The 26,077-nt window shown below is 44.0% G+C and overlaps 1 protein-coding gene across 1 annotated transcript in view; it reads left to right on the top strand.

The window, feature by feature from the left end:
- COX10 (cytochrome c oxidase assembly factor heme A:farnesyltransferase COX10) overlaps positions 1-26,077 on the top strand; it is a 100,312-nt gene that overhangs the window by 66,626 nt on the left and 7,609 nt on the right. The window contains exons 5-6 of the mRNA XM_068654529.1: positions 712-782; positions 18,955-19,187. Coding sequence (XP_068510630.1) covers positions 712-782; positions 18,955-19,187 — 304 coding nt within the window. The remainder of the gene's footprint in view (positions 1-711; positions 783-18,954; positions 19,188-26,077) is intronic.

The following is a 26,077-nucleotide window of genomic DNA, read 5'->3' as shown; positions in this document are numbered from 1 at the left end:
ACGCTCGCTGCATGGAAAACTGCACTCAGCTTTTCCAGTAACATTCTTTAAAAAGCGGCTCGTACAAAAGCCTGCAGGAATTCGTAGCGTGATGATAGTGCCGCCTGAATTTTCCCATAGGCAGTGTTTAAAGTCAAATTGGGTTGTGACATTAAATAACACCATATGGTGTGTTCATTCCCTGCTGCTAGAACTAGATGCTCAGCGCAGTTTCAGTAGCATTTTACAAGAGTTGATTGATTTTTGGGTGGGTTATAGGTTCTCAGAAGTTAGAAGATCTTGAAAAAAATTTATGGCATTTGTCTTTAAAATACCAGAAGCACAACATTTGTAAGGGCTGTTTGTATTAATATAAAACCGGGGGCAGAGGTATATGTGCATGTATGTCTATATATAATTGTTGTGTATAAAAGCTGCGTCAAAGCTGTCAAGAACAGAGCTTGGAATCGGGCTCTACTTCAAATGATTAACTTTTGGGGACTTGTGCAAACTGTTTTTGTCCTCCAGGTGATTTTCTTTCTAAGGGGATGCCAAAAGTATTAATGCAGACTTATCAAAGTTCAGTAAAAGGAGATTGCCATTTCAGTTGTATTTCTGAACCTTCAAAACTAGAGATGAAAGCACCTGCAGATGCAGCCGGCACATTCCACGCATGGCATGATTTCCGGCATCCTTTCATTTCGGTTCTTCCTTTTTTTTTTTCTCTTACAGTTCTTTGAGGTTCCGTTTGACTCGAATATGAACAGGACAAAAAACAGACCACTGGTGCGAGGACAGATCAGGTAAGGCTGAGCACACCTGCTCCAGCTAATGAGAAATGGTCTTACGTTGCTTTTATCTGTCTCCAAGCGTCTCTCTTTCTTCAGATGAGGAAAAATAGCAATTTACAGACAAAAGTCTAAGAAAGAAATGCATCTCTCTGTTCTTTGATATTTTTTCATGTTTATAACTTTCATGTGAGGAGTTTGGGTAATCAGCTGTCCTCTAAAATACCGAAATCCTCAAGAAAGCAAAATTTCCATGCCTTTGTGGATTTCTGTACATGTGACAGGACTACATGCACAGCGTGGCAGCACACCATTATGTTCCCTTCAAGGTTTGCATTAGTTTGTAACAACAAATCTTCAAAATCCCCCATCTTGGAACGAACACAAGATTGTGTCTTATTTTTAGCATTCCCATTTATCTGTTGGATCACATGCATTCATTTGAATCTCCTGGGAGAGGTATTTGGAAGATTTCCTGTCCTGTAGAGGTGCTGCTAAAAATTACCTACGTGGAAAATCTTTTTGTTTTAGTGGTTTTGTAAGGCACCATGTTGTTTTTGCCTTTTCTATGTGTTTAGCATAAAGCTGAAATGAAAACCCCAAATGGCGGCATCTTAAGAAAGTTTTGTAAAAGTTGGTTGTCCTTTAGGTTCTCATCATCTGTCTTGAAATACAACAAGAGTCCTGTATTAGCACAGGGATTCCCTTAAAAAAATCCATCAGTCACTCTGATTTCTGGATTATATACCAGTTCAGATTCTCAAAGGCCATTTTCCAGCTAAAAAAGCAAAGTGAAAAAGAACATCAACAAAAACTGTAACTTATTTGCAAACTAAAACTGAAGGCCCAATTCATAAATGATTCAACAAACAATTTTAGTATTGCATTTCCATGATTTGTGCCAAGGATTATTTATAACAAAATTCTGTTTTCCCTTAGGCTTCTGCGAACAGTTGGTCCTATTTATTTCTGTGTTTTATCCATCACCTTTGGAGGACTGAAAAAAATGTGATGGATGAAATTACAAGAAAATTGAGACAAAATAGTAAAGTGAACCTTGAGGGTAAATTTGCTCTCATTGTAAATAGTTAGAGCGCTTCGATAAACTTGTTCTGATTTGTTCTCAAAGATGGTGCTAATTACAGATTCCTGAGTTGAGTTAATTTTATTTAAAAATGTATTTTAGGGACCACTGCAGTAAGGACATCTGTTGTACACGCAATAAGCCCGCCTGAGTTGTGCAGCTCAGGGGCTCTGCGCTTCTGCTCTCCTCGTATGTGGACCTTCAGCAACAGAAGCACTGGCTTGCTCCCTTCCAGCCAGCTAGGAAGAAAGATGATAAGGAAAGCTCTCTTCCTCTTTCCCTCTTTCTTTCTTACATAGTTGACTTGCACTGCTTGCAGTGATTCTGCTAGGAAACTTTCTGACAGCTTTTGATTTAGAGGAAACAATTAGTTGTGGAAGTTCCCAGTGTCCTTAAATGAACCAACTGCATCCCAGATCGGCAAACCCATCTCACCATATTTTCTTACTCTTTTCCCCCTTTTCATATTTGCTTTCACCACAAAATGGCAATGTTGGGGACTTCATGTAATCACTCATCAATCTATCTACCTGACTGTCAACAGCTAATTTAAAGTTCTTTAAAGTGTCACTTACCTTGAATAATGCTGACCTAATTCCCTGTAGACTTTTGAACACACAGACCATGACGGGGATTATTTCTGCTGCGGTGTGCCAGAGGAGAATAATCCAGTGCAAGTGATCTAACCTTGCTGTTTTTTGCCACATATTCCCTGGTGTTCTTTGAACTCATTTGTTCTGGCTGATTAAATAAAACCCTTAAATGTTTATGCTAAAATAAGTCAAAAACAGACTGGACAGAGATGGATAAATTGTAGGTAAACTGGTATCACAGCTCTGGGAAAGAATCCAGAGAGCTTGGGGTCTATGCTGAGTTCTTGCCCAAAAAATGTGTCTGACAGTTGAGTTTTGACATTTTCTTCTCTTTAGCTGCTTCACATCCTGAGATGTTAGGTGCTTTTTAAACTGTGTTGTGGTATAACATCTGTGATACCCAGTGCATCGTTTTACAATCCACCTTCTTCGTCACTGCTCATAAACATAACATGATTTCCTTAATTTTCCACTCTTCCTTTCCCTTTGATTTATTCACCCTAGTTAGTTTGCATGGGTCAGGACAGTACGGGTAGCAGGATGATACCAGTAACTGCAGCAACTCATGTCACAGTTGGTGACAGCTCTTAGATGTGTGGGACCTGGGCCAGAATCCCACTGGTACACCCCAGCGAGAGGTCCTGCGTGTCCCTGAGTCATCCAGGCCCTGGGTGAGCGCGCGTCTTTCTTGCCAATAAGCCAACTTATGGGGTTGGCTCATCAGAAATGTTAGGCTCTAGTAGGGAAATTACTCTCATGTGTTTCACTTTGTGGCCTCCATTTGCAGCTTCAGCAGTTTAGTTAGGTTATTTAGGTTTAAGAAAAGCTGTCCATGTAACTGACCCGACTTGTAAAGTTTCTCCCCATCCCCCATTTATCACTTTAACAGAGGGGAGATTAAGATTAGATATAAGGAAGAAATTCTTCACTCAGAGGGTGAGGCATTTGGGTGCTGTGGATGCCCCATCCCTGGAAGCGTTTACAGCCTGTATGTTTCTGTCCTTTCTGTCTGAAGCCTTTGCTTTGAGAAAGCAAACCAAAACAAACTGTCTAGGCAAAGCTTTTGCGTGTTCATGTTACCTGCATTCATGTTCACAGGGTTTGAGGTCCCCACAACTGAGCCTTTTGTTCAAATCGCTGCAATTTGCTTTGGCATCAGTGCGCCTGAGGAGCTTTCGAGGAAACAGGGCTGCGCTGTGAGGTGTCTGTGTCACCAGAGCTTCTGAGGTTCAAGTGAGGACACAGAGTGTCTGTTCATTCTTAAAAGGTATTTACACAAGGCAGCTTTAGCCCGACCATCACACCAGGCAGCAGCGCCCTGTGAGCCAGGAGCTGGTTCTGCAAAGATCTCTGGCAGGATGCAATTTGGGACAGTAATTGTTTTCCATCCTTTGTGACGTCCTCCACATGTTGTATCATCAACTTCATGGCTGAAAGAGTTACCGAGAGGCTCAGTATGCCCCTGCTGTAAAATCCTCTGGCTCTGACACCAGGCAAACCATACAGGCAATGACACCGAAGGACTCTGCAGAGCTGGGGTCTCCTGTACATAGGAAAAGAGTACGTATAGCTTTTTGCCTGCCCCAAACCCACTGCTGATGCCCCCAGGGAACCTTCTGATGCTGTTGCTAGATTTGTGACAAACAGCACCTGATGGTTCATTGACCGCTTGCTTCCCGACGTCCTATTTAATTTGTAAGGCTCTGAAAAAATTCCCCTTTGAGCAATGAGACGTAACCATCCTTATTCTCTCTTCAGAGAGTAATCAGAGACATCCTGTTGCAAAAATAACAAGAGTAGACCCAAACACAGCATGCCACTAAACACCATCCATCATTCCAGCCTGCCCACACGTCCTCCTCCCTCCTCTGACCCCTCGAGTCTTGTTTGGAAATACAAACAGCTTAAGATGTTCTTCATACTTCGGTTGCAGTGTTAAACTCATCAAGGCTATTTGTGTTTTGCATTACAACAACAGCTGATATTATTTTTCCTGCAATGAGTTGTTTTTATGTCATTGACGAGAAAAAATTTGGTGTGCTCATGCTTCCCGAGATTTGACTGAAATGGCAGCAGCTTTTCCTAGTTTCCTGTTGGGTATGATTTATTCCCTCGCTTCTTAAAGTAATGGATTTAATTTTCCTGGAGATTAATTTAAATAAATCTCCAGTATTAGCTGCAGTAGCTGAGTGAGCTTAGCCTCTCGTGTGACAAGTGTCCTGCTCCATTATGTTGTACAAGTGGCAGGTTTGATTGCCCTTCCACGTGGAGCCGCATACCCACTTGTTAAAAAGCGTCTGGTTTTATGAACTTACAGTGCTGCTGGATCTGCTGTGCTAAGCACTCATAAAAACTTAATAGTTGTACAAAACAGTTTTCGTCCTAAAAACAGAAAAACAAAAAGTGGGAAATTGCCGCATCAGTCATCAAACAGCATGCTCTAAATAGCTGACTAATTCACAACCGTGTAGACCCCCTTCAGTCCTGCCCCTGCAGTGTTTTGCAGCTTGCAGTGATTCTGGGGACCCAGTCCTACAGCCCTTGGTCGTAGCGGGCAGCATCGGAGGGGGGCTCGGGCTGGAGGGGACGTCACAGAGCTGTGGTCCCATCTCCTGCTCCCAGCAGGGTCAGCTGGGAGGTCACACCAGGTTACTCCAGGTTTTATCCAGTCTCATCTAAAAAACCTTCAGCATGTGACTAACACGCTGTGGAATTTAACGGTGCTCTCCTTATGCAAAATATTTTCGCTCTCCTTTTCCGTGTGCAATTAAGAAGTTTTAAGTCTGCTCACTTGGCACAACACAGATAATGCCTTGGACGCTTCAAAAGAAATAAGTCTTCGTTTTGTTTGGTAAATACCTTTTTTCCTGGAATCCCATTAACCTCCTCCGTGTTGTGTATGAGCTCCTGGTTCTTATGGCCACTCTTAATTATTGCCGTAATTAATGGAGACGTTAATACTTTTCCTACTTGTTGACATTTCTGAGTGCAGTGTTGACTTTGGTCAGTTTAAACTCTAAGACAAACTCTTGAAGAATCAGCCCAAAAAGAGCTCTGAAGGCAGGAATATTTCTGACTGATGGTTTGTGTTGATGAGCTGTAGTCCCAGCTGCAAGTACGTAACTTGAAGATTCGCTCTCTGATAGGAAATTGCAGCATGTCAGACTTCCTTTATTTACTCAAAAATTCATTGAGACTCAGGTCTGGTTCTTTCTGGCAGTGTAAAGCGGAGTTTTCTACTCGGTTGCTTGCAGCAGACCTGCTGCTGCTGTGCTGAGGAAGTGCACGTGCATTAAAAAAGAAAAAATCTCCTGTAATCACTGTTGATAACTCAGCGTAATTAGCTTGATTCTTTGCTTGCTAACACTAATGTAAATCAGGAACGTTTCTCCTGAAGTTGGTGGAGTTACACTGATGTAAGTGAGAGGAAATCCATGTCCTCGGCTTAGGGCTGAGACCCGCATTAAGCATTTAGCCAGCCCTGGGTTTTAAGCCAGCAGTTTAAAATCTCCCCAAGGGTTTCGGTACAACTTTGGTTCCATTTAAAGATCAGCCTCTACTTAGCTGATTGGTCTGCTCCCTTGGGTGGTCATTTCAGACAGGTTTCATTGTATTTAAGTTAAAACAAATAAAACAAAAACTCCATAAATCTACAGTTCAAGAATAATCATTTTTAAGAGATCAGATGCTAGTTCCCTGCAGGGAAACATTCCAATATTTTGTTTAGAAAATACCTCATTTTAAAGGGGCTGCCCTGAGATCTTTCTGAATGATAAAAATGTTTCTTTTTTCAGTGGGAGGCTTTCCTCTTGTTTAAACAGGGCACAATTCAAAGCAGACACCACCAGAGCAGCCTTTTCAAGCATTTTTTATCCCGCTTGTATTCAACCTTTATTATTTGAAAACAAGTAAATGCATTCCAGCCCCACCACCACCCTCCTGGCTGCCTTTTTTTTTTTTCACCCTGTTTTCTAGAAGCTGTCATTGACTGTATTTGGTAAACAAGAAATTAGAAAGGCAGCTTTTTATTTTTGACATGTACAAGTACTTGTAAAAATGTAGTTGCCGTGTTTTGAGCAGCAAGGTTGTGTGTGTGTGTTTTTTTTTCTGGCATGGCCACGTCATGGAGAAGTGGGGGGAGAAACCTTGAGGCTAAAACATAGTTTAATGAGAATAAAACCCACATCAAAGGATGGACTAATGGAATGATATAATGCTTATTGTGTCACTTTCCCAAAGGGGATATGGATGACAGTACTTATATTTCAATTATCTATTCAGTGCCTGCATAGGATGCTGATTAAATGGTTCTAAGGTATTAGGGTCTTTTTGTAGAATTCACAGCAAAGTGGTGATACTGCACATTATCCTTAGATCAAAATGTGTATTAGCAGAAAATTACATAGCTCTAACTACATCTATATTTTGTTTCTTAAGGCACTAAAAAGGGCTGTTCTAAGAACTAACATTACATTCAGATTCATTTCAGTTGAAGCGGAGGCATCGCTCGCGCCTTCAGCAGCCTCTTCCTGCCCCTCCGCGATTCTGCAGCCGCTCAATGGAGACATTCCTTTGTAGGCAGCTCTGTTTGGTGGATATAAATCCTGCGGAAACACTTGACCCCTCACGCCTTGCTGCTTTTCAGTTCAGCTGAGGGGCCTTTACCGCCAAATTATTTATCAGAATCCTTAATTGCACATGGGACAGTTGATAAATCGGCGTACATTGTGCATCGCCTCACGTTAGGAAACATCCCAGATGCTCATGTATAAACCAGGAGTCACGGTGCATTTGGCTAAATAGCTGCTCCATCTGCTCGTGGGGAACACTGCAGAGAAGTGATACGGGCTCCTAATGGAGTTGTCTTATCCTCTCATGTCAGCTCCTCGCCGGGGGGTAGAGCCCCGTTAGCTGGAGGCAGCCGAACTATTGTGTACTAATCCTTCAGTGTTGTGCCTGCTGTGGATGGGCCTTTTGGACGTTGGCTTTAGCCCTCAATTTTTATTCCTTTAACTGACTTGTGGTGAGTAGTTTTCTTTAAAGGTGATGTTAAAGAGAGTTTTTTCTCTTATGTTGCACAAGCAAGCCAAAATGGAGTTTCAAACCCAGGATCCTATCTCCAAGTCCCGCGCAGTTTTCGCCTCGTGGCTGTCAAACATTTCAGGTTCATGTTTGTAAATTTTGGCTTAATGCAGTCAAAATCCCCCACTTTGTTCCCTGTATTAGTATTGAACCTTATCTGGTTTAACCACAACAGCATCATTATTCACCGCGTGCCAAGTGTTGTAGGAAATGTCACTGCTCAACAAGTCCATTACGGAGCTGCCTCTGATTAGAAGCTGCTATGCCCTGAGATCTGTTTACAGAAAGTCATGTTAGAAGTGCATTTCTTTCTGTGAAGGACAGAGTTTATCATGTCTTATGCAAGTTATAATTTACATGCTATCAACTTGGCAAGGCAGATATAAGAAAGGTTTTTCTTATACTTTAATTAGCTTCGTGCTAACACGGGCGCTTGCTCTTTAGTCTTTCTGTCTAGAAAAGCAGCATTCCTGAGGTTAAGATGTCCAGGGAGCCTCTTTGATATGTTTTGTTTGATTTTTTTCTGCTAGGGTCCAGAATCACAGGAATATTATATTATAAATCATGCTGTAAAGGAGTGTGAGCCACAGTGACTCATATTGCTGCCGGCGTGTGACAATATTCTGTTATATTTGTGCACTTTGAGGGTATATGAGGTTTTTTTGTTTATTCTTCTGAACATTTGTAAAATATAACTCCAGATGCTAGCCGTAGTAGACAACACACCAAAATAATAAAGCAGGAATCCCAAAACACAACCGTTCGCATCCTCCTCTAGTCTGGGAAAGCAGCAGCTTTGCCATGGTGCCTGCTGCGTGCCAGGCGTGGCAGCGCTCATCGCCGAGATGGTGTCTGTGGGCTGCCCTGCTTTAGGGTCAGTTGGCTTCTAGAGATGAGATTCTGGTTTTAATTCATTTTCCCAAAAGCATTACGTGTTCAATTTTGCTGTAGGAAAGAGGAGAAAGGAAGGATCCAAGGGTTTGGTTCTTGGCGGCCAGTCCTGGAACTGAGTCACGCTGCCCGTCCGAAATTCGTGCCCAGTGTCCCTGCATTCTTGGAGGGTCGGCTTGTGGTCCTTTTCCTGGGCTCCTGGCAAACAGCAATGGAAGCCCTGGTTGCACTACTCTCACAGTAAGGTACTTGTGTCTTTTATGAGGGACCACAAAGGTATTTTTTGTTACTGCCTTTTGCATTCTCGGTACCGTTGATCCTAGCAGAACTGAGAGCTGTTGATCCTAACTGGTACAGGTTAAAAGTGGGACGGTGACAACTTCAGCAGTTGTCAGGGACAACTTCTGGCAGTTGTCAGAGTATAACCATACCTAGGTTATAAGTAGCAACAAAAGGGTAGCTTGGAAGGGTAAACAGGCTTTATTTTTGAACGAAGGAATTACTGACTTAGAAGAAGTTCTCCATGGTAGCAGCGGCCACCAGGATGTGTAGTGCTCGTGTCTCAGGTGATACACGGCAAGTACTTTAGAGCGTGCTGTGGTGTCTTAAAATGATCGATGAACATTGAATATGTGCTCACAGTGTTGGAGAGGGAACTGCAGTCAGACAGGCAGGATCTCACCTACCTTGCGCTTGGACAGGCTCATCTGCTCAGGTGCTCCTCCAAATAATGGTGTCTACAGCCAGGGTCCTTGTTTGCGCTGCAGACCATTGCTTTTTCTCTGTTGTCTCTGGATGCAGTGAATAACTTATTTCCTTCACTTTCATTGCTCCCAGGAATGTATTTAGAGTCTGTGATCCTGTACTTCACAATCAAAAATGGCTGGGCTAACTTTTCACATGTTTTTTTTTGAACGCTAGTTTGATAAATCCTCTAAAACTTCAGTTTTCCCTGTCTTAACGAGATTGAGAACTGGCCTGAGACTTCTTTACTTGCTGCTTTCCGAGTGTTGGCTGAAGGCTCAGCAGAAGCATGTGTTAGGTTTAATCACTCTAAATCACAGAAAAATGTTTCTGGAGAGAACATATTATCCATTCTGTTTGTCAGCTGGCCTCCGGTTCTTAAATGAAGAGAGAATTGAGATTTTGAAATAAAATGAATGGATCACTTAACTGCCATGTTGTAAGGTTAGGTTTGTTAGGTTAAAGAGGAGGATTTAGTTTAAATATTATGGGGCACATTTTTCAAATTTACTGTAGGTTTGTCTTGTAAGCACTTTAAAAAAATATTTACATTTTCATGACTGCGGGGAAGCTGTGAATATTATTAGTCACCCTTTCACTCCTACCTAACAAAGACATACAACAAGGAGCGCGCTAACGCTCGGCAGGGTTGCTCAGGGTTGTTATGATTAGCATTCTGGTGTGTATAGCGAATGTAATGGGAGCATAAACATTTTGTAAGTACGGGTCCTCTTCGTTTTTAATTTTTTTCTTACCTCAAGTGAAATGATGGGGCCCAGTTGAAGTTTCTGCTTAGTAACAACAGGCAGCAGAAAAAGTTTTATTTCACTTTGACTGTTAGCAAACATTGAACATTAGCTAACATGGTGTTAACAAACTGCAAGTGCCCCCAGGTTTCCTAGGCTGTCTCATCCCAGGCTGTGTTTGCCTTGGTCCAAGTCCTCCTGCAGACACTTGAATCTGTGAGCAGCAAAAAAACAGATCCTGGCATCATTGGCATGGAGCTGCGGTGGTAAAGTGAGAGCAGGATGTGCTTAGGAAAAAGCTCCATACCAGGCGTGGGACTCCAGTTTCTCTTTTTGCAATTGAGTTGAAATCTTTTACCTCGTCTCAGCATAAATGTGGCATCGTTGTGGAAACTTCCAGCAAAATCAATTGAGCCAATTTTGATTTATGCAAGTGTAAAAAAGAGAGATGTGTCCCTTTCAAGATGAAATGATTCTTTTAAATTAGCCCTGTTTGTTTATGATAGTTTTAAAGTCCCTGGCTCTGGCAAGGGAGACAGAACATCTGCAGCTCAGATTCTTGAGGAGCGAGGGAAGCTAATTGCCTCCAATTTGGTTAAAATACAGTGTCAATTACTCCTTTAAACAATAGCGATGCACAGCCCTGACAGGGAGGCTTGGGCTCCATGCATGGGTTGTTTCTTCATTGGGAGAGAAATGAATTGACACAGACACGGGATATTTTATCCTAGTTTGTATTTATTTACACTAAGTAGACTTCTGAACGAGTATATTGGATAGCAAAGCCAGAGCGTGGTCGGCAATTTAGTGCCAGAGCTCCAGAAAGCAGCTCCCTGACAGCATCCAGCCAGCTCTATGAGTTTACCCAGCACTGAGCCCTGTGGATGCCAAATTCTCGCTGTGTTGCTTTCCTTGGGGATCCCTTCCTTAGGGATCACTCAGGGTTGAATCCTGCCTGGTCGCCCTGCTCTCGGTCCTGATGCCCTCAGAACACCACCAGCTTGGTGCTGATGGGCCTGGCCTGACCCTGGGACAAAGGACATGTCCTAGTGCCTCCAGAAAGGGCAGCTCCTTTTGAAGGGATTTGCATTTTAAAGAGGTGCATTGGAAATGCAGGGCTGAAAACTTCATCAGGAGAGGCAGTGCTGGAAGGGCAGGCTGAGCTCCTCATCGCAGAGTGCCTAAATGCTGCCTGCTAACCCAGCTCCTTGGGAACACTCTGCAAGTTTCCTACCTCCCCTTGAGACTTCATTCCTCTCCAGCTCCGATTTTGTGTTACAAAGCACTTTTAGAACTTTTCATATATTTATATTTTTTCCCATTATTTTCCCATATTTTATTGTTACATTTGGGGGAAAAGTACAGCCCAATTTCAGGTTATCAACATCTTTGTCATAGTTATTACCAGAAACTGAATTACAAAAATCTGGTTACAAAACCAAATACAAAACCAACAAAAACAAACCAGCAGGCAGAGTTACAACAAGTCTGCTATGTTATCTTAAAATCTGGGGTAGTGCTATACCCAGGTAAAGGGAATTTGATATCCAGTTCTTGTAGTGCTTGCAGAACCTGATTTGCTGTCGGAGCACATCCTCTGGGATGGGACACCAGGACACAGTTTGCTCACAGCTCAGACCAGAGGCTGAACACCGGCAGAATGAAGATTCTGCTCTGTACCTGTGAAGACAGCATTCAGTAATTCGTTAAGGAAACCACAAAAAAAAAGACTTACGAGGTTCCCACTTGTTTCTGCCTCCCAAAGGACATCTTGTCAGTCTTTGGTAATAAACGACAGACAAGCCCATATTCTGGTGCTTGGAGCTAATGGGGAAAAATTGACTTCCCAATTAAAAGTTTCGTATTTTAGTTTTAAAATCAATCATCCTCCAGCCCTTGTCATGAGCCATGGACTCTCTTGCATGACTGAGAGAGAATAAATGGATGTGTATTAACAGCTTTCTCTACACTTTTCTCTTAAGAAAGTTCCAGTTTAGCTCTGTGATAGATTTTGTTCAGTTTAATGTCATTTTGGTACTTTGCAAGATACCCTTAATCAGCAGGCTTGGGGGTCTTTCATGGTGTTCAGCCACAATGTACCTGGGGAAGATGATACACGAGGGAGAGTTGCTTGTGTGCAGTAAAGCTGCCTGATGCCGAGTCAGATCTGTATGAAAGAAGAAAGGGGTCTGGCAACACATGCATTCTGCCAGGGCTAAAGCTATTTTTCCTTTTAGTTGGAAAGAAATACTATTCCTTGAAACTAATCAAATCTGTAATTGAAAGCTGTAGTTGAATATAAAAACATTTTGCTAGTCATGCTATAAGTGCTGTATGTAAAAAAGATGTGCTGTCTCAAGGCTGTGCTGACTAGGGGCCATCCTGCATCCCCGTGTAACCACTCTGACTTAAAATCTCAGCCCAGAGTGTGAATGTTTTTTCTATCGCTGCAGCCCAGTCTATCTGGAGGGCTCTTCTGGGGTTTAATATCTTTTGCAAAAAATTAGAATCATTTTAGAAAAATCATCAGTGATGAAGCTACTGATCCAGACAATGTTGTTCCAGTTTCAGTTTCCATTAGCATTGTTGTTATTACTATATAACTTTTACAGCTGACAATGGTCATGAATATGGTTTTTATTACTAAATATATAAATATGCAGCCTGAAAGGATTTGTGTGGAAAGTTAAAATTCAATTTCACTGTTGGTAGATTGCCATCATTCAGTTGTCTGCCATGATTACTGATTGGGTTTGAATGATCTGTTCCTTACTTTGAGCTTAGAAGCTGTCGGAGTGTTTTTTTTAGCCTCCCATCAAAATCGTTTCAGGGAAGCTACCGTTGCTATTCAGGGCAAAATGTGCCTTTTACAGCTTTCTGGCTCATTTTTTGCTGTCAGCTGACTGCGGCACTTGTGCCAGAAGACAACCCCGCTGCCGGTTTCAGGCGTCTGTCCATCTGGGGAAGCAGAGCTGGGAATTATGCAAACACAGTCCAGATGTGTGCTGGAAGGAGATGGTCTTTCTTCCCCATTACCTAAGTCCTAGGAGCAGGAAGGCTTCATACAGTCATATGTTGTTGCAGTGTGTAACATCCTCAGCTCCTCGCTGCCCTTCCAAGCTGTATGGGATTGCCAGGGCAGCTGCCGGGCCCAATGGCCTTCCTCAGTTTTCCTGCTGGATCTCAAAGTTTCCAAGGAGGGCTCAGCAGTTTTTGGGTGCTGATCCTTTAAAAAGAAAAAGAAAATCCCCTGCTGGTGCTCCTCCAGCTGCGGGAGGTGGCCGAGCCATCGCTCAGTACCGCCTGACAGTCGTGGTGATCCAGGCTCAGCTCCCACCCCGGGACTGGCTTTTGGCAACTCTTGGTGTTGTCTGGCCAAAGGAGCCAAGAAGATGCCAAGACATGAGCAAAACTAAATCAGCAGCTGCGGAGGGTGATGGCTTGTACTGGAGATTTCTGTGGACATCTCCCCTCATGAAACGAGCTTTCCTGGCTGCAGAAAGAATTGAAGAGAAGCAAATTCTGCTTTGGTTTGTGTCACCTCTCGTCGCTGCTGGAAAAATGCAAAAACCTCAGTCTGCAGCTCTTGTTTGAGCTTGGAATTGGCTTCGGAAGCCTTAATAACTTCTTGCTGACCTGGAAAAAGTTAGAAAGAGGGGGCTTCCTCTGGCAGCCTCGTTCAGGCGGGTAGTCAGGGGACTTTTTTAGTACCTACAGATTCCAGTAATAATAAGCAATTTATGATGATTATTCCCAAAATCTGATTTTAATTATGGCTTTGGAACAGTGTTCATGCACTGGACTCGTATCTCAGACCATGATGGCGAAATGGAGTTGCAGAGATGCAAATCACTCTTGTGTTCTTGTGCTGCCAAAGAACTGCAGAGCTCCCAGTAGTTTCAACCCATCTGCGTGCTAGGCTGGTGCAGGCTGTTCCTCTTCTTATTACGACAAATTGTTTTGACACTATATGCAGATGAAATTTACGTCCATAGTAGCAATATTGAGATCAGTCTGAGGCATCAGTCTCACCTTGATCATCTCATTTACCTGTCATGAGGGGAGATGCTGAAGCCAGTGCTCAGGCAGCCCTGTTTCTGGGGGCAGCTGCAGCAAACAAGTGAGGGGTGAAGCACGGTGGTGTTGCTGAGGCTGCATCTTGGAGGAAATGGGAAACCCATCCTGGGATGCAAAGGATGTGATCGCCTTCAGGAGGCAAAACATGGCTGGGGGTGGCTGGGGAGCAGACGTGCTGCCGCTGCCCCTGCCCCACCAAAGCCCAGCCTTTGCCCCCACGCTTTGTTCTTCACCGTCCCCATCCCGTAGCTTTTAGTTCTGCACCCTGCATTTGGCAGAACAGATCCCTGGCCTTGTGGCTCAAGGAACTGTTGTCAGTAATAGTAAGATCTAATACAAAATACCAACCAGGAATTTAAATGTTTCAGTCCATTAAGGTACTCTGGGCATGCTGCAGCAGAACAAAAGGGCACTGTTGTTTTCTTGTTTGTTTTTTTTTTTTCAGTTTGCCTTTTTAGAAGTGGTGATGTTTCCATAAAAGGTTTTTGACAGACAGGGAGAAGAGAGAATTTGTTTTATTACCTTCTGTATTGGGCTTTGAATCTAATTTTCAAATATAAGCACTTATGCTTCACCTGAGAAATATGCAGGCAATCTTAAATGGACACTTAGACGCAAGCTTAAGCTTTTATGCAAATATGTTTTGCGTGCCCAATTTCCCATTAACACAAGGTCACAAATTAAGTTTCTTATGTATTTACATAACATCTGAACATGAATTGCATACAACTGCTGATTGCTTGAATGCACCTATTCAGAATTCATAGGGGCTTTGTGTCTCTATGTGTATATGAGTGTCAATATATTCACAGAGCTAGGTCGAAGTGTTAGATGCTGATACTGGAATTTTTCATATTTCTGAATGTTGATATGTTTTAAGGGGAAATTTTGTGTAGTTTCTAGATATCTTTTTCCAAATACAATTTGCTTTTAAACTCCTTATCATCTTTTTTATACTGTTGGGTTTTTTAGTTGTAGCTCTGTCTGTACTTTGATAGCGATCTTTACAAAATGCCAAGGATAGTGTAGAAGAGCGTGCATAGTAGTGAGGCTATTGATCTTTATAGACATTAAGCTTGCTAATGCTGCTGTGAAATAGGTAAAATACTACATTAATTTTATAGATGGGCAAATGCTTTAATTTGTTTTCCTGTTTCAATTTTTCCAAGTAATGCTGTGAGTCAATAGGTGCTATTACCCATGGCTCTGGATCCTATTAAATAAATATGCTTCATGCACACATGTGCAAGACCATTATATATGTATAACCAGCCCATCTGTAAGTGGCACCTAGATTCAAAGATGCCATAGCACATGAATTAAAGCAGGCTGCTGTGTCTCGAAGTCACTGTCAGCAGTACGATGGGTGAGGGTTCACGTGGGTCCCTCAGGGTGGTGTGTGTGAGGGGTTCCTCCTGCCCGCAGCAGCTTCAGGCTGTCCTTCAGCCATGCTCCCCTTCCCCTCCTCCTCCTCAAACTGTAGAGGAATGAAATCTCATCAGATTTTCTTTGGATTTGTAAGGGTTTGATCACTGTTCAAGCTGAAGTTCTCTCCCGAGCTTTTAGCTGAATGTGCAAGTCTTTTAGAGGTTTCCTTGGGCAGACTTTGACATAGGCATTCTCAATAAAGGAGAGGAGAGGGATGAGGCAGAACTACCAGTTTTTGGTTTTCCTGTAGGAGGTGTCCTATGTGGTGACATACTTGGGTATTTTAGCATTGAAATTTGAAGAGAACTCATTTGGCACTTGTAGTATTTTTCCAGAGCCTGATTTTAATCAGCCAAATAACTGAAACCAACTCCTCCCAGGAATCCATCATAAAACCCAGTTTCTTACTCAATATGTTTGCTTTCTCAGCTAGCTCCTTGGCCAATTTTCCAATGGAAGATTGCCCTTTTTTTTTCCCATGGGAGTGATTCCCTCAGCATAAGTGAACGCCCAAGTGAAATGAGGCTTATGCACCAGCGTCTGTCATCAGCCTGCACTTACTGTATGGATGGTTTTGGGATGAAGGAAACCAGCAGAGACCCCGCAGCCACTTTTGACCGCCATGTGAGAATTCCCTGGTGCCGGGCTCCCCGCTACCTGTGCTCCTGCAATGTGCATTGCGCTGCGTGATGGCACAAAGCTGTAGTGGGGGGCACTTCTACACCTTATAAAGATGACATATTTCTGGGAGAGTGAGTTGAATTCTCTTCTGCCTCGCGTCTCACCAAGAAAGCAGGTCCTAATTTCTGAGTGCAGTGTCTTTGTAATGTGAAAGAGTTTTATGGGGCAGAAATAACAAAGCGGACTCATCAGCTCACAGTCGGAGTTTCAGACCTCAGCTGGAGTTTCTGATGCAGGCCCTTGTCAGTCACACAACTACTCTTCTAGAAGAATTTTACAGTTCCTCGTTTTTGAAGGAAACACTAGAGAAGTAGAAAATGGGATACTTTCTAGATGTCTAAGGGTAAAACAGTTTGACTGCTTGTGAAGAACAGCCATCGCTGACTTAATGCCCTCCCCTGAGATCTGTGGGACTGTGTACAGACACATACAGACACGATCAAACCGCCTTCGGGAGCTTCCTTTTAAAGAAGCAAAAATGAAGAAACCAAGAAACAAAAACGTGTTTTCATCCACCAGGAACGGAATGCCTTTTCTGGAGGTCTCAATCACGTAACTTCACCTTTCCCTTTCTATAAAGATGCATTTTGTAGCGGGGTTTTTCTGACCCATTGGTCAGCTCTGACAGCAGTGGTGCCAGGGCTGGCCCTGCAGGGAAGGCCGCGGTGACTGGATCCGCCATGGAGGGCCTGGCCTCCTCCTTCCCTCTCCCAAGGAGAGGTGAAGTGCTGGTGTCTGCTGCTTCATCAGTGGCTCGTGGTGCCTGGTGCCCCTTTGATTCGGAGAGATGCAGAGGGGTCTTCACTCAATTAGTGAGAAAAGTTCTTGCTGCCTTAGGTCATGCCGTGTCCTCACTGAGGGCTGTGCACCCCATGGGAGCGGACATGGGCACTCGGCCTTGCAGCGTCGGGCTGGTCTTTTGTCGCCTCTGGAGCACATACTGTGCCAGCCTGGTGTTCATCTGTGTGTCTGACAGTATTTTAGTCAGGAATCAGTCAAGACAGATTTGTTTAACCAAACCCAGTCAGGCTTTCTCTGTAGAGGGGCAACACCTGGAAAGTACAGCACTGGTATGCAGCGCTGAGGCAGCTTACTGTGCAGGATCCATTTTGCTGCCTTTCCCGAAAAGAGCACCACTAGCTGCAAACCCAAAGGGCACAGCTCCGTCTGAATCCTTTCACAGGACCCTCATGGAAACGTTCCCATATTGGGAACATGGCTTTGTCGTTGGGTGGCACGGCGGGGCCCGGCCTGGATCTGCGCTGCCTTTGTAACCCCAAAGCTGCCCATGGAGTGTGAACGTGCTCTGTAACCTGAAATCCAGCGATGGATTTGAAAAGCTGGATAAAAAGTTGGGATGTGTCAACTCAGTCAATCTAATTTAAATTGAAGGCAGATCTTTGGTATGAGATATGCTCGTTTTAGTCCTTGTGGTTGTTTAGGATTTCCATGCAGTATTGGTCTGATGAAGGTTTTAAAAATAAAAATTGGAACGGGAGGATTTTTTTGCTGATAAAACTCACATAAAATCCATCCCCACCAGCAAATTTTCCTTACAAGGGTTGGAGCAGTGCTTGCAACACGTATTTAAGGTTAAGGATTCAGCCAGAGGGCAGGGTAATGGTAGAATACAAAGGCTGCATAGTTTGAAATTAGACAAAATGTGTAAAGCTAAAGTTTACGCAGAGACATTGCTGCAAGCACATGTGTTTTTTGCTGTTATATGTAGGACTAAAAGTGTGTATTTAGCTGCATGGGTTATTTAATGCAACACAGTTAATGGCATTTTCCTCAGGTCTCTCACACCACATTATTCCTCTTAGTGGCATTTGGTTCTCTTCCCGTTTCACCAAATGTCCTTGAACAAGCACAGGTGAAGAGATTTCCACAGCAGCAAACATGTTGATCGCGGTAAGGGAACACAAATAAGGCTTCCTTCGGGTTACATCATGGTGCTTGCTGCCCGCGAAGTGTGGGTTTGGTAGCTGAACAAAAAATCCTTGTTCATCATATTTGGGTGTTTATTGTGGAACTTATTAGCAGAAGTTTACACAGCTTCAGCCACTTTCTTACAGATTTTAACAGGAATTTCCAGCCTTCCCTTGGCTCTTAGCTCTTGTGCAGTAGAAATCAGCAGAAGTGATTAGCATCTTTATTGTTTGGTTCTTTCAGGCAAACCTAAAATATCTTCAGTTAATTCCAGTTACACTTAGAAGATGAGTTTTAATTTTGGTTTTGTTACCGGAATTGCTTTGGTGTGCTACCCTTGCTTAGCAGAGCGTGCGAGCTAAATGGGGATATGGAGAATTCAGCCACTTTTTGAAAAGCCAAAAAATACTTTATTTCTGTTAGCATAATTTCAAAATGATTGAATGTACTCTTTTCCTCTTAAATGCTTCCTAATTTTATGTCTAACCCTGTTGTATTTCTTCCAAAAGATCCCTTGGAAAATTGCAATCAGTTAAAAATCTGGCAGGCTGCAACCGTGCTCGTTCACTCTGAACACAGAGTGCCTTTTCCAGAGGTCAAAATGCACTACTATTAGGATAAAAGAAAATGACCTGCTGGAAGCACAAATTCTATGGGGGGCCTATTGGCCTGCATAGCTTAAATTTGGTCACGAGGATAAAATCATTGCAAACCTGTGGCAAAATTGCCTTGACTGTTTAGAAAGGCTTGCCTTGGGATGGGGGGGAGATGTGAAAATTGGAGTTGGAAGCGTAATAAAAATCCCTAAAAACAACCCAAATCTGATCTTAGCTTTCTGGAGGAGTGGGAGGAAGAGTGAGGGGAGGGGGGCTCTAGTAACTCTTTAAGACAAGCTCCTGTTCTAAGCGTGTGCCCCGGCTCTCCTCCCACAGCCCTCTGCTCGCTGTGTGCTTCGCCGCCTCCTGCGGGGTGCCGGGGATCGCCCTGCTGACGCTGGGAGTCAACCCTCTCACCGGCGCCCTGGGAGCCTTCAACATCTTCCTGTACACGTGCTGCTACACACCCATGAAGAGGATGAGCATTGCCAACACATGGGTGGGAGCTGTCGTCGGTGCCATTCCCCCCGTCATGGGCTGGACTGCAGCTACTGGTAGTCTTGATGCTGGTAAGTGCAAAATCCACGTTGGCGTCGGGGGGAAGCCATTGTCAGTATTGTCTTTGGGATTCCTAAACGTACCTACTCAAAAGGCAGTAAGTAATGATTTTTCTAAAGCACCATTCTTGATGCTTGTTGACCTGACTCTGCTGCAAAAGTAGATCTGTTCCGCTGTTTGTGGTGGAATATAAACTCGTGCAGCACAGTACCGGGAGGACTGAAGAAGCAGACATGATGGCATCATTCTCCTTATGGGGGCATTTTAGGGGTAAGCAGGAGCTGATAAAAGAATCTCTCCTATAAAATGTGCATTTAGGTCACATTGAAAAGAAAATCTAGAAGGAAAGTAGAGTATTAGCAAATGGGGTTTGCATGGAAGAAAACATGTAATTTTGGGATTAAAACCATACCCACTTAGATCTGACTTACAAGTCAGGAGCTTTCAGCAGGAAAATTCCCAGATGTGTTTACTACTGTCTTTCCCCAGGCCAGAAAATATCCTAGGAAGACTAATTTATTGGTGTATTTTTTAATTGCCCACTTTTAGACTCTTAAGTTATAAATGTTCCTTTCCCCCCTCCTTGAAAAGCAAACAAAAAAATCTATTTTAGTAACTGTGAACCATTTTTACATCCCTCATAAAACACTGATCTCTTCAGCAGCTAAACTCTGACACAATTAGGGCTTGTTTTTCCTGCCAGCTAGAAACTAAAGAATCAAAGTGGTTATAGTTATATTCTGCATAGTTGTATTCTGAAGAAACGCATGAAGTTCAATTAGCAGGTCTGTTAAGAATTTTTTAGCACACACTCATCCCACAGCGTGGCATATTTAAGGTTTGAATAATACTTTCAACAAGAAGGCTTTTAACCAGAAATTATCAGAATCTGTGCAAGATCCATAGCACACCATTCTTCATTTATGCTGCATGCTTGCTATAAACGTCAGGCTGTGCTGGCTGTGTGTACACATGTTCCGATACAGATCTAATCCAGAGCTAGGATGAAGGGGTTGTTTGTTTTGATAGTTGTGCGTACTACTTCTGTACAAACATTTATGTCTCTGAAAATCGTCTTTTTTTTTTTTTTTATATTTAGACATATAAATGATGTGTATGTGCATGTGTAGTGTCTCACGTTAAGGAGTGCATAACAGACATCGTTAGAAGCTCTGTATTTCTCAAAAGAGAATGAATTAAAAGCAAAATGAACGCATATTTTTCAGAACTATATCATTCTGACTGCCGTGGTGTAGACCCTGGATCTGAGGATGTTTAGGAATTCCTGTGTTGGTTTTGGCATCTCATTGCAGAGCTGATCCTGTAAGATGTCTGTCTTGTGCCCATGCTTCCCCTGCAAAGTCCAGCCAGGAGCGAGGAGCTGCGGCTTCCCGGGAGGCATTGCTGTAGAGCTAAACCGCTGCTGTTAGAGCCCCCTGCGTTAAAGGGAACTGGCAGTGGTGTTTGCTATCTTTAATTGTCTTTTATCATCATGTTATAACTTGCTCTTCAAGACCTATTTCTCAAAGAGCTACTCTGTCCCTGTGCAGCAATCAGCAGAGAGCACCATCCGTGTCCCATACAAGCTTTTCTGTTGGCAACTAATGGTGTGCACGTGCTGTGCTGCAGAGGGCATAATCTCTGGCACTGATGCAGTTTGTGGAAGATGACAACTTTTAAATCACCCAAGAAGATTTTGCCAGAACACAATGATCTGTGCTGGTGTGTAACCTGCTGTTGTACTGGTTGTTCTGGTTAGCTAAAACTTTCTGCAGTCATCTCTGTCCATGTCAGCAGGGCCAAGCAGCTTTGGTTAATGAAAGAAATCCTGTTGGGCTGATACCCCAGTAGTCTTGTAATGAAGCGTGTTTGAGGAGGCACGTGAAAATGGTGGCCTGAATGTAGTATTTTAATGCATTTCGGTATTTATAATAATAATAATTAGAAAAATAGTAAATAAATAATAAAAAAAAGCTGCATTGTTAACTACAGTTTTCAGTCTTTTGCATCCTGCTACTACAAAATAAGAGAGCTCAGCACCTGGAAGACTCCATCCCACCTGGAGCACAAATGTGCATCCTCATGCACACACTTGTGACGTGCAGACCTGCATCCCTTCTCTAACCAGCCTACCCACAGTTGTTGAGCTCATTAATAATGTGTAATTAGCTTGGAAACTTAACCTAGTTTTAAGCAGAGGTGTGAAAATGCATTTGCACCTCGTTTAAAAAGAAAAAAAAATGAAAGAAAGAAAGAAAAAAAAAAAGATTGATTATTCCACTGAATAAGGAAGAGGAATGTGAAGGAAGGGAGTTAGAAAGCTAATGAGAAGGAAGGTGCTCCCGGCTTAACTGGCCTTTTTGAGTTTACATTTCATTATGGATTTTCTCTCCTTGTAATCTCACAGCAGCCACATTGTTGTACATGTTGCTGGTTGTAGAGGAAACAGTATTTAAGTGTAGACCTTTCATTACTGTTTGAGGGGATAGCCAAGTGTTACACCACACCAGTTCGTGCCCTAGCACAGCCCCTCCTGCACCCTTCTCGATGTCCAGGGCTCGGTGGCAGCGCTGTGGGGTGATCTTGCCATCTGAGCTGAAGGCGATTCCTAGTTTCTGATTCCAGAGATAATAAGAAAATGTCTCAGATTTGAGCAGCCTGGCTTTCATTTGTCCTCATTTTACTTGTAACTCTTATTTCAAAGGTAATTCCTCGACAGATTCTTGCAGAAGAAACAAATATTGCATTTTTGCAGATAAAAATCTGAGACCTTCTATCTCCAGTGATGCAAATAAGTACTTATATTTCTTACCCTACGTATCTGCTGCAGATCTGGTGATTCCCAGTGATGCTTGCTTCCTTTTCTGTCCCTGATAGGTCTTTAATTATATGCTCTTAAGCCTGATTGAGCATCCTGCCCCCAACCCTGGATTTTGTGCCAATGCAATTTAGGGAAAACCTCACATTTCAAAAGAGAAAGATAAGGTTATCTCTGGGAAGATGTGGAATTCTTTGTTGTGGGTTTGGGGCTTTTCTGTGTGTGTTTTTTTTTTAATGGCAGCTGTTTGAAACTGATGAAAGATTGGGAATGTTAACATTTCCTCGCTGGGTGATCCGAGTGCAGGTGAGATGGTCAAAGGTGCGTGATAAATGTAATTTATCACATAGATATCACTACCACATATCTGGTGTATTTATGCAGAACTTAACTGCCAGCCTGTGATTTGCAGCAGCATGTTTGCTTCCTTGAAAGCAGACTTCATTGCTCCTTTGTGGTACTATTTATTTATGAAGATATTTGTTTTTCTAGTAAATCTAGACTCCCTCAAATGATTTCTGCTGATTTTTTGAAGGAAGGACTAGCAGGAAAATAATGAAACACACTTAAAGCCCTAAGTGATCGCATAAAGACAGGAGGAAGAGGCAAAGCTCAGCAGAGCCCTGCCGCGTGCAAGGTCCGGGTTCTGCAGTGCTCCTGCGGGTGCCGTGCTGCTGTTGAGCCCGTGCGATGCCATCGTGCAGATGTCTGGAGGAAGTACCAGAGCTATTTATCTTGGCATGCGAGGGGCATACGTATGTGTGCTTTAAATTACCCTTGCCTTGCTGTTCTGCCTCCCCAGCCTAACACTGCTGCTTGCTTGTTAACAGTGTTTGTTGCCCATCTTAACTTGTTATTTTTAGTTAGCAGAGGAATAAATCTGCGGTGAGCATTTCCGAGCGCCACAGCCCGTGTTTGCTTCTCCACGTTTCGCACTTCTTCCGCTCCCCTCCCTGCGCTCCTACACGGGCGGCTCGATCCCAGCCTGCAGTGTCGCTGCCTCGGAGCGGAGCAGTTCAGCGCCACGGCGTTGGTGTGAACCACCCAGTTGGATGGAAGTGACAGGCAGGGGTCCTCAACATAATGTGCTTATCAGTTAAGGGGATTTATTCTGAGTAGGTGGCAGTGGCACAGCAGATAACGGCCCTGACACAACAGCAGACATTACAGACCCGCGGTGGCCTGGAGCCATAGGTATTACTGCACCAAAGAGTGTTTATCTCAAGAGACTATTTAGTTTATCTCAGATGCTCCACTTCTGGTCTCGTTTTCCTGAAAGACATCTTGTACTGATTTTCATTCATTTTCAGAAATTTAAATAATTCCTGGGGGCTATGGAATTTATAGACTGCGTATCAATTGTAATCATTTGGAGGCTGATTTTTAAATTGCCTTTACTTTGTAATTCAAATTATGTTGTATGGTAGACATTAATTATGTCAGCCAACATCTATTTACAAATGGGGATTTAATAACGGGCAGTTCTTATCAGCTAGTGACATTTGGCAGATGGATAGTTTCAGGAACAAAAAAAAGAAAACAGGGCACGGGGGGGCCGTGGCCCAACCTGTCAGTGCCTGAGGTCTCCGATACCTTCCCTGATGTAGCATTTGGCTGCCAGGAGGAGGGAGAGCAAAGCAACAGCTTAATTGCTTGCAAAATAAGCGTGGACATCTCAGTGTCCCGGCCTTTCTAGCTGAGCACTGAGCTTTCCGAGCCCCTCAAGGTGGGAGCTGCCCTGCGGGAGGGGGCTCCAGCCACGAGCTCCCTCCAGCAACATCAGCTGTGCAGGGTTTCACTTCTCAGACGAAAGACAACAGGATAAGTGGTCTGTTACAGAGGGAACGGGGATGTTCGTGTTATCGACATCTGAGAATTGGAAGCTGGGGGCCAGGAGTGTGCTTTGTGTGGGCAGGAACTGTAAAAAACAGGGTGGAGGGACAGGACTAGTAAGCAGCTGCTCTGAATTTAGCACAAAAGCTGGTGAGCTTTTTTTATTCTTTCCATCTTCAAAAGAGACGAGCAGCAGCTCCAGCAGTGGGGCACCTGGAGCGACTGACCCCAGGAATTCAGAGGCTGCACCCCAGTACCCACATCCCTGCCCCGTGCAGTGGCGCACAGCACCCCCAGGAGGTGCCCTGGATGGTGCTCAGCACCCTCAGGAGAAGGCACCAGCCGGGGGCTACAGGAGGGGCTCCCACTTTGGAGCCTGGAAGAGGCTGTCGATGGGGAGCCCCCGCATGGCTGTGCAGTTTTGCCGTCCTCTGCTGAACCCGGTCCTTCGGCAAACTTTGGCAAATGCTTCCTGGATGTATTTGCACAAATGAATGCTCTGGTAATTTCCATCGTAACCACCAGGCTTGCATTTTTTGTGGTGTATGTTGCTGGGGTAGCTGAGACGAGTTATGTAGGGCATTGTTTTACGCAACCGTGGCTGTACAATGAAAGGTGTTTCCCTGTGGGGCTGTCAGCAGCAATAACCGGTTGTGTGTTGCACAAAACTGTGCGTGCCTGCGTGTATCTGTATGTGATATCTTCACCTGTACGCAGTATCTGCACACGGCAGCTATCTTTCTCCCCATGGCGAGCACACCTGAGGACATCTGGCTTCCTTCTGCTAAAACCAGTGGCCAGCAACGTTCCCTGGAGGTGAGAAACCCCACTGCCAACTTCATTTCCTACTCGTGGTGGATACCGAGGGTGCTCCTCTTGTTCTGCCAACAGAGCGCACACACCCCAGCACCCCTCCCCTTTACCTGCTCCCGCAGAGAAATCTCCTGCAGCCCTGAGACAGTCCTGCTGCACAAGCCTTTTGTGCCACCCCTCAAAAGAGCCACCTATAGAAACCCATGACCATGAAGCTTTGTAGCTTTGCCGCGCTCTCCCCCGCACAGCCTTGAGGCTCACAAAGGCAGCCGAGCGCCGCAGCCCGCCCCATTGTCCATGGCGAGGGACCTTGTGCGAGGCTTTGGAAGCGATACGTTTCCTTTTTTTTTTTCCTCAAGGCTGCTTAGCCACTCGCGTGTCATCTGGAGCAAGCAATAGCATGTGCTTTTGTTTCCAGTGGAGGCAGAAGTGCCGGTTGTTGTCTTGCTCTGCTGCTAATGTAGGAAACGCTGCAGTGGTAAAGTACGGGGGAATTTGTCTCGGTTTGGTTAAGGTTTGTGAGCAGATAATTCCTAAATGCCTTTGTGGCTGAGAATGCTTCGTAATCACGAATTAAGATGTAAATTTTGTAGAGCTAATCCCATTTCTGCTCCTGAAGACAATGGTAAAAATTAAATAGTAGGTAAAATGTTTCCTCGGGGAGATTTTATCAGGGCAGTATCTTGAACACGTGTAATCTGAGGCCAATTGATTTACCCTAATAGTTATTTTCCATCACTGAAACAAGCTGAAGGAAAGATCCCAATTAGTGCGTGCTCCGACTGCTGCACAAACAGAAGACGCTGCCGGCAGCTTTGTGAAGCAGTTCCTACAGGACAGCGGTGCTGTGGGTGCCGAGTGTTTGTCCCAGCTCCCCCAGATAACCCTGCGGATATTTGGTGTGTCACTGTACCTGCAGTGGGCAGCACGCTTACGATGAGATTTCACAATCTTCCTTTACACCTGTAATTGCTGCGTAGTTAGAAATCTCCAGGGAATCTCCTGGGTTAGACCTGTTGTGAACACGCTCGGAAGCCAGAAAACAAAAGCTTTGGGGGTGTACCGAGTACGTTTCCTGCCAGTGTGACAGCCTGTAAAGAGCCTGCAGAACCACGGGGAAACCTTTTGGACCGGTTATGTCAGATTTCTTGTAGAAAAGGTGAAAAATGCAGTCGGAGACAGCATGGTTGCTCCGAGCAGGTGGATACAGCTGGAGCAGTTCAAGGCTCGGAGCTCTAATCTACCTTGTCTGGCTTAAAGAGGAGCAATTTGTTCGACATCTCTTAGCTGAGGAGAGCCAGTTGTGTGCTATCAAGTAAAACGGTGTGTGGTTGTTTCCTGACTACAGTCCATTAAGAGGCGAAGCTTAGGCTACCAAAGCCTTCCCCTCCTGACAGGAGCCAACCTCGGAGCAGTTTCCTAGAGACAAAAGGCCGG

The sequence above is a fragment of the Anas acuta genome, chromosome 18 (genome assembly GCF_963932015.1).
Source record: "Anas acuta chromosome 18, bAnaAcu1.1, whole genome shotgun sequence".
NCBI classification, from domain to species: domain Eukaryota; kingdom Metazoa; phylum Chordata; class Aves; order Anseriformes; family Anatidae; genus Anas; species Anas acuta.
This window is presented reverse-complemented; position numbering and strand designations above follow the sequence as displayed.